This window comes from Aplysia californica, unplaced genomic scaffold (assembly GCF_000002075.1).
Source record: "Aplysia californica isolate F4 #8 unplaced genomic scaffold, AplCal3.0 scaffold00053, whole genome shotgun sequence".
NCBI classification, from domain to species: Eukaryota; Metazoa; Mollusca; class Gastropoda; order Aplysiida; family Aplysiidae; genus Aplysia; species Aplysia californica.
The window spans coordinates 2,060,775-2,068,673 of NW_004797323.1; the positions used below are offsets into that span (position 1 = coordinate 2,060,775).

Genomic DNA, 7,899 nt, shown 5'->3' on the forward strand with positions numbered 1-7,899 from the left:
TTTACCTGACCATGAAGGAACAAAGGCAGAAAGCTGAAATTTGGTGTGAAAGCCAACAATTATCTTCCCAGAATGCTTGTAAATTTTGAGGAATTTCAGATAACTGGTTTTATCAACAGCGCACTATAAGTGAAAGAGGGTATGTTGTTCACCAGTTTCAACATTAAAAAGGGAGAAAATTGAGTGCAGGACAGTAATGAAGTATTTGTTCTTGCACGGCAAGCAACTACAGGATATTTTTACGGAAATGCATTCCGTATATGGACACCTAAAAAAGTGATGATGAGGTCAAAGAAGCGGTAGAGGAATGGTTTTCTGACATAGAGAGGGTCTTCTATTCTCAGGGTCTTTTCAAGGTTATACACAAATGGCAAACATATATAACTCAGGGAGGTGATTACATAAAGAAAGACTAAGCTTAGTACCAAATGTCAGTTTTCTACCTTTATTCCTTCATGGTCAGGTAAAAAACGTTTGGTATGCCCCTCGTATTATGTAAAAAGCCATGATGGCCTATTATAATATACTCTCAGCTCTGAATGTTCGTGCTAAAGGCACGCCGGCACCTCGTTTCCCATATAAAAAATGACAACTCTGTCTAATTTCTGAGAGTTGCTATTTTGTTTCTTTTCCTTTTCGCTCCAGCATCATCTTCTGGATTGTATTCTTGGCGTTCTGCCAACTGTTCTTCCTGACATACATGACCGTGGACGAGAAGTATTCTTCCTTCATCGAGTCTCTGGTGGCGTCCGTGCTCATGATGATGGGCAAGTTCAACATTTACGTTATGATTTTAGCGGAACCTGTCCTGACACAGGTACGATAAGGGCGTACACATCGTGCTGTGTATGTGAGTGTGTTGGGGAGGGTGAGGTAGTGTGTGCCAGCGTTTATGTTGTGCATATATATTTATGTGTCTATATATGTATATGTATGTATGTGTATGTATACCATAAGAAAATGACGTACCTGTTAACGCAGTTAGATCATAAATAAGGATGCAGCGTGTAAAGTTAATTTTAGAACAGCCGAAATCGTATAAGAAACTATGATCATGTTTTTACACGCCAAACTACTCACATCATTTAGCGCCATCCTACAAGACAACAGCTGTTTTCTATCTCTCCCGACCGACGTCTATGGTAGCGGTCAGGTTTCGCAGTCACACGCAGGAGACTCTAGTTGATTCTTTAGTGGGGAGGACATAATTTTTGTTGCTGCGAGTTTCTCGATATTTTTGCTGGGATGAACCAGGAAACGACAAAAGCAGTTTTTGGGACACCTGAATAGACTTAAGGGTTTGAACATCTAGCTCTCACTGGCAAAATTGAAGGCAAACGAGGCAGGGTAAGGCCCAGAACAATCTACTTGAGGAACCTAAACAAATGGGTAACAGGGAAAGATCAGGGAAACGTAGCTTTTTTTTTTAGAGCATCCGAGCAAAGGAATGAATGGAGAACCATGATCGCCGATGTCTGTCGCAGATCTGGCACTGGATGATGATGATGATGATGATGATGATGATGATGATGATGATGATGATGATGACTAGAAAGCTATGGCACTCTAAAATCACACCATACTATACCACATCATACGACACTTTTTTTTATCTCTATCGTACAGATCTTCGTTTTGCTCTACGTGGTTTCGGTGACGTTCATCATCGTGAACATGTTCATCTCCATCTTGAACGACACGTTCACTACGGTTCGCAATGACTTGACGAAACAAAACAACGAGTATGAGATCCTGGAGTTTATGATGAGCCGCTTCAAGAAGTGGACGGGGCTGGGCGTCACACCGTCAACACTGAACCCTCGGACTACTATGGGCGTGCAGGGTTACCTCAATGACGGTGCGATTTTTGTTTGTTTGTCTGTCCGTCTATTTGTATATGTACGTGTCTGATTGTCTGTCTGTCTGCCTGTTTGTCAGTCTCTGCCCCCCCCCCTTTCCTCCCGCACCGTATCACTAATTCCCGTAAAAATTACCTAATTATTACACATTGCTCATTCTCTCTCGAAGCGAGGTATCACAGCTTCAGTCAATTTACATTTACGGCAAATGGTCGTCTTTCTTTGAGAGAAGTCACACGTCTTGAATGTGGGATGAGTAAGGGGCAAAGCCACTGTCACGTGTTCTCTTTCTTTAAAAGAATAACCGAAATGTGTCACAACACGATGAATCAGGCACTTGTCATTTTTTTAGAGCTATTGGTATGATCTTAACGCTAATTCATTTGTCTTACATTTGATGTAAAAATGCCTATCTACACGTATATGAATAGAAGTCAAAATATTTGTGAATGATGAAGGTGGGGATCGCTTGTTGTCAGGGGTAAAATTATCTTGAAAATGTCGCCAACGTTTCGAGACTTCCAAAGCTTGAGTGTCCTAGGAAACAGTAAATTTACTTTTTCTGCATTTGATCAACCTTTTCAGAAAATCCACACGGTCATGTGTTTTTTACTGACAGGAAATGTGTTGAGAAAAAAGAATGGCCAAAGGGCGGAAAACAAATTGTGTTTCTTCGATTTCATTATTTTGTCGAGTGCCTGATTTCACCACGATACCACTCAAATAACTTGTGAGTATTTGTAATGTAAACGTTTCACGCACCCACGGACCTTATTGAGATCCTTTAGGAAGCTGGCTTCGGCCATGGCTGTCAGGGCCAACCCAGGCTGAGAGGGATACAACATCCCAGCAGACGGACCGTAATGCTGGATAAAACATTCTCTCCGCACAAGTATCGCACTCGGGTTTCATTTGTGCGTCAGCGAAGCACCTACCCGCTACACCACAGACGCTGGCCTGTACAACTTGTGTATCACACTCACTTTGGCCCGTATTCTGACAGTACTGTCAATGCAAAAGATCTCTTTGAAACCCGCTTACTTCACTTCTCGTTGTTTTTGTTGTTTTTTTTGTTGTTTTTTTGTGGGGGTTTTTTGTTTCCTTATTTTAGTTTTTTATGTTGTTTGTATGCGTATTTGTTTGTTTGTTTGTTTGTTTGGTCTTTATTTTGTTTTTGTGTTTGATTTTTTTCGGGGGCGGGGGGGGGGGGGGGCAGAGGGGGCGGTCTGCAGAGTGTTATTCATCCTGCAATGTTGTCTTCTAGTCTCTTTCCCTGACGGGCTCTCCGTCTTGCTTCCTGTGTGTGGCCTGCAAGGGCTTCAAATATAGACATGAACAATTCGTATTTTGTTTAGAGTGTAGGCGAACATGCTTTTACAGCGACCTGTCCAAGGCAATCATTTATACAAATGACTACTGTCCCCCTACCTCCTTGCGTTAAAAAAATATAACATCAGTTTGTCACTATCCAAGAAGACCACTTGTCTAACATGACCTTTTTTCCACTGAACGCTGGATGGTCATCTTGGGCTGGTTCAAATATGCACGTACATGTATAAGGACACAAAAGCGCCCCAATTTATCCTCAGATATGAACAGTGACTTGGAGGTGGAAGAGTCGGAGGGCCCTGGGAGTGAGAAGCAGCGCTATCTGCGAGACATCAACCGCAGGATGAGTCTCCACATGCAGCACTTCCCCGGCCGGATCGACAAACTGCTGCAGTCCCTGTCTGCTCTCTACCGGGATAACGAGGACGGGAGCGCGGGCCTTCCACAGGTCTGTCATAATTTGTGGAACTTTGTGAGTGTTGTGGTTTTTTCTTTGAACGAAACACGTTTATTATGTGTTTATTTCTTATCTCATTCTCTCTCTGTCCCTGTCTCTATCCCTGTCTTTGTCTCTATGTGTCTCTCTCTGTCTCTCTCTCTCTTTCTCTCCCCCTTCTGTTCTTTTTCACCTACCCTTCCTCGTTTCTTTAGCTCCCTCACTCTTTTTCCCTCACTATCCTTCTTTTCCTCTCCAGCACCTACCATTTCTCTGTCTTTCTTTTTCCTTCTCCCCCCCCCTCCCTCCTTCTCTCTCTCTCTCTCTCTCTCTCTCTCTCTCTCTCTCTCTCTCTCTCTCTCTCTCTTTCTGTCTCACTTTCTCTTTGCATTTCCGGTTCCCCATATTCTTCCCATAAAATATACTCGCTAAAATTGTTAGAACTTGTCAAACAAAAACTCAGATTTTAAATTAATAGATGATAATTCAAAACAGTTGCTCTACTCTCTTTTTCACAAACGTGTGATGTCCATGCAACAATCTTTTCTTTGAAATGTAGTACATACGACATGATTAAATTCAGAAGGGCATTGGAGAACAGTTATGATTATTTTCAGGGAATTGTTTTAGCAATGTTTAAAAGAACGGGAGGGGTGGGGTGATGATGGAAACTGAAATAAAAATGCCTTAGCAGGGGTCAATGTAAAGATGGTTATCTTTCATGATCGGTATCGCTTCACCTTTTGAAGAGCTCACGTTTTGCAAATACATATTGCCGGCCCGGAAACGTACTTAGACGCAAGTTTTAAGAGATGCATTCATTTTTCCCACAGCCATGGACAAAACACCCCTACATGGCCCCTTCGGCTCCCAGCGACCGCAGATCAAGGATGCCTCCTCTACCCAGATCTGACTCTGGCATGAGCCACCGCAGGGTCAGCCTAGTTAAAGTGGACACTCGCTGACCAGACAACACAATCGCATGTGCACTAAATAGGACTTGTATGGCTTAGTGGGGGTAACAGGGGGATTGTGAATGCTAGTTAAATTATTTGTTAACCGGTCTATATTATGTCTGATTGCCTGTCTATTATCTTGGCTGGCGGGTTGGTTGTTGGTCTATTATTTGATGAAACCAGAAAACTAGTGAAGTATTTCTGGCTATTAGGATCGATTTTACCGTGATTATCTATAGTTAATTGTATCGTTCTTTTTAAACAGCATTTTTCTCCATATTAAACGTAGAATTGTTTTTCAACTATTGAAAACATTTATACCAGAAATTTATGTTAACGCAAAATTTCAAAGATCTCTTAAAGCTTTCTAAAACAAATTTATTCTACTTCTTGTCTTTTAAAAATAAAATCAAACACATGAGTCGTTTTTACAGATGTCAAAAAGCTCATCATACCAAATTTTGTGAATTTGTTGCTCTTATCAAGAAGCGCAGAAAAAATAGTTTGTCCAGAAACAACATTATTTTTTCCACCCTCTCACCCTCTTTAAAAAAATGTTTTCAAGTTCCCCCTGAAAGATACAGAGGCACAACACTCTTTGAAGTAAGACTTCAAGTTGCATGTCCTTAACGTCAATCTCAGTATTATTTTCTGATAATTCAGTTCAAGTATTAAGAATTCCTGTTCAAAGTCTTTGTAAAAATTGTGGGTGGTTTGACATATCTATACTGGAAATCCGTGAGTGCAAAATAAATTTCGTGAAAGAAGTGTTCTCTTTTCCAAGACAATGCTCGCTTTAACTTAGCTTTGCTTTATTTAGGGCTTTTGTCCGAGACTATAAATGTTTAGAGGCAGTTTTTTTTTGTATCTTTAATTTAATGAGACGGCACATACTATGTAGCTTCTTATCCACGTCATTCTGTCGTCCTCGCACACATTATGTCATCATGAAAATCTGGCTACGTGCAAGCTGTCATTAAAACACGTATTTATATGGTTCTGCTTTAATGATCTGCTTGGAACACAGGTACTGCTGATTTTTAAAAAGATATACTATTCGATATAAAGATCGTATTCTTATTCAAAACCAGAAACTGTTAGATTTCTATACATAATAAAAGTTCTTCACTTTGGCTTGACATTATGACTTATTGTCTTTTTATCGATACTATCCTGAGCAGGACAGCTTTAAAAGCTCGGGAACTCAGTTGTCAATATATTTATCTGATCCAGTAGGCTTGGTGGGCGCTAAAGCTGTGTGATACTGATACAGACAAAATGATAGTTGTGAGGTAGCATACAACCAAAATAAATGATACAAGAAAGGGTGAGTTGATGAGTTGATGAATGAATAGATGGATTTATTTCCCCCACATTTTTTTAGCTGGCTTAGGGCTAATCCTGTTTACTTTCTTTTTCCTTGTCCGTTGACGTTTGCTTTAAAAATGGAATTTACTTTCACAGTATTCAAGTTTTTCCCTAACCCAAGTCACGTTTTTGTTTGATCAATAGAAGGCTGAAAAATACATTTTGAACTATTTCTCGCACTTAAAAATGAAAGGAGTGTAAGATAAACGCTCGAATCTTTGGCCTGAAGTCTACGCCTGTGTGTCTTTATCCTCGTACAAAGGCGTACAGATCTGCCTACAAAGAAAGCAGTTTGAAACCCCTGACTCTGTTGCATCCACATTTGGAAACAACTGTCTCAAGATAACCTCCAGAAGACGTGGCCAATGTTGATTTGACCGTTGTGCAGGTGTTGGCTTTGGCGGGCACAGCTGGCAAAGGGTGTGAATGCACTTATCTGTAAGGCCGCCCGTTGTAGCGGAGAACCAGCGGTGTTTCAGATGGTGCTGATCAGAAGAAAAAATGTCGAAAGTGGGCGGATAAATTGAGGAGCTGAGGAACTGTCCGCAGTCGGTACTTAGCCTCGCTTTGTCAACAATTTAGATTTGAAAATCTTTCTTGGGTAACCCAGTCGCACTTTACAGTGTTGAGGTAATTTCCATCCACCACCCCACCCCCTCCCTTCCACCACCACTTTTTTCTCACGATGTCACCGTTATTTCACTTTTTTTTTTTTACTTGAAGTGCCGTTACCCAAACACAGCCGTTTGCTTTATATCGGGTTCTACCTATCCCGGTTTTGTTGAATAGTTTTGACAGTACAAGGTGCAGGAATGTTTCCTCACCATTCAGCTCACGATGGTCCTGCTCAAATATTATGCACCCTTTGTCGTTTGCAGCACGAGAAAAAGACGGCACGTGGTTATTTTTGGATGTGCCTTTATCTTTACAAAAGAAACCAAATACCGTGAAGACTTTGTTACTGCTTGCGTCTATCATGTATCCTACCTGCTCATTGTATTTAGATTTTTAAATAGTTTTTCCTGCCATTTGCCACATTTCTTTTCTCCTCATTCCCGAATAGACCGACGAAATGCAGCTCTGCTTCAGCTTTTGTTGCTGTGTAAATACCGAAGTACCCGCCGGTCGAGGACACATCTACACCCCGTCTCTCAATTGCTTGGATTTTGCTCTTACGTACATTGAATGTGATTACATTTCGCCTCCCTTTCTGTACTGCTTGTTTGCTGTTCTTGGTGAAAAGGTGGTGTCTGACAGAAGCTTTAAGCTAAACGTAGAATTTGATACATGGGCCTGCTGCTCGTGCCAAGACAACGATCACAATGGTTGCCTACAAAAAAGAATTTTAATCCTGTTAACTCCTACAAAGGTTGAACTTAGGTCAGACGTATCTTGCGATTGAGCCGTGGAGAGTGGAAATTCAGACACGATTTTTGTTGGCCTTTTCTAACAGGTTTTTCAAGTGATAATATGGCTGGGGGACAAAGGGAGGGGGTGGAAGGAATCACTGCAATCCGTTAGAATCATGTTGGGCTATGGTGAGGTTGGTCAAGTTTCGACTCACCAATAAGGCGTTCTTGAGCTTATGTTGCGTGGGATGTCTTCAAAGTTCCCTTCAATATGGCTCGGTCCAATTGGAAACGAACGTTAATCTAAAGGCCCGTCTCTTCTAATAAATGATTGTCCGGTATCTCATGAGGTATTGTAACTTGACATGGAAACAATTACTGTTGTCAATGGCAGCAAGTCAGTCTTTCGTGAGAGAATACATACGTAAACAGTCAATATGGGTACTCGTTTTACAAGGAGGCAGATTCAGAACATAATGCTTCTGATCCGTCCGTTGAAAAATAAGGAGATATATAGAAAAGTAGGGAAGTGTGTGTTTTTGTGTTTGTGTGTGTGTGTGTGTGTGTGTGTGTGTGTGTGTGTGTGTGAGAGAGAGAGAGAG

The 7,899-nt window shown here is 41.2% G+C and overlaps 1 protein-coding gene across 1 annotated transcript in view; it reads left to right on the forward strand.

Annotated features, from left to right (window-relative positions):
* LOC106011096 (polycystic kidney disease protein 1-like 2) overlaps window positions 1-5,719 on the forward strand; it is a gene marked incomplete at its 5' end in the record, with an annotated part of 32,676 nt that extends 26,957 nt beyond the window's left edge. The window contains 4 exon segments of the mRNA XM_013079493.2: window positions 646-817; window positions 1,627-1,858; window positions 3,449-3,636; window positions 4,458-5,719. Coding sequence (XP_012934947.1) covers window positions 646-817; window positions 1,627-1,858; window positions 3,449-3,636; window positions 4,458-4,589 — 724 coding nt within the window.
* Window positions 5,720-7,899: the final 2,180 nt, after the last annotated feature.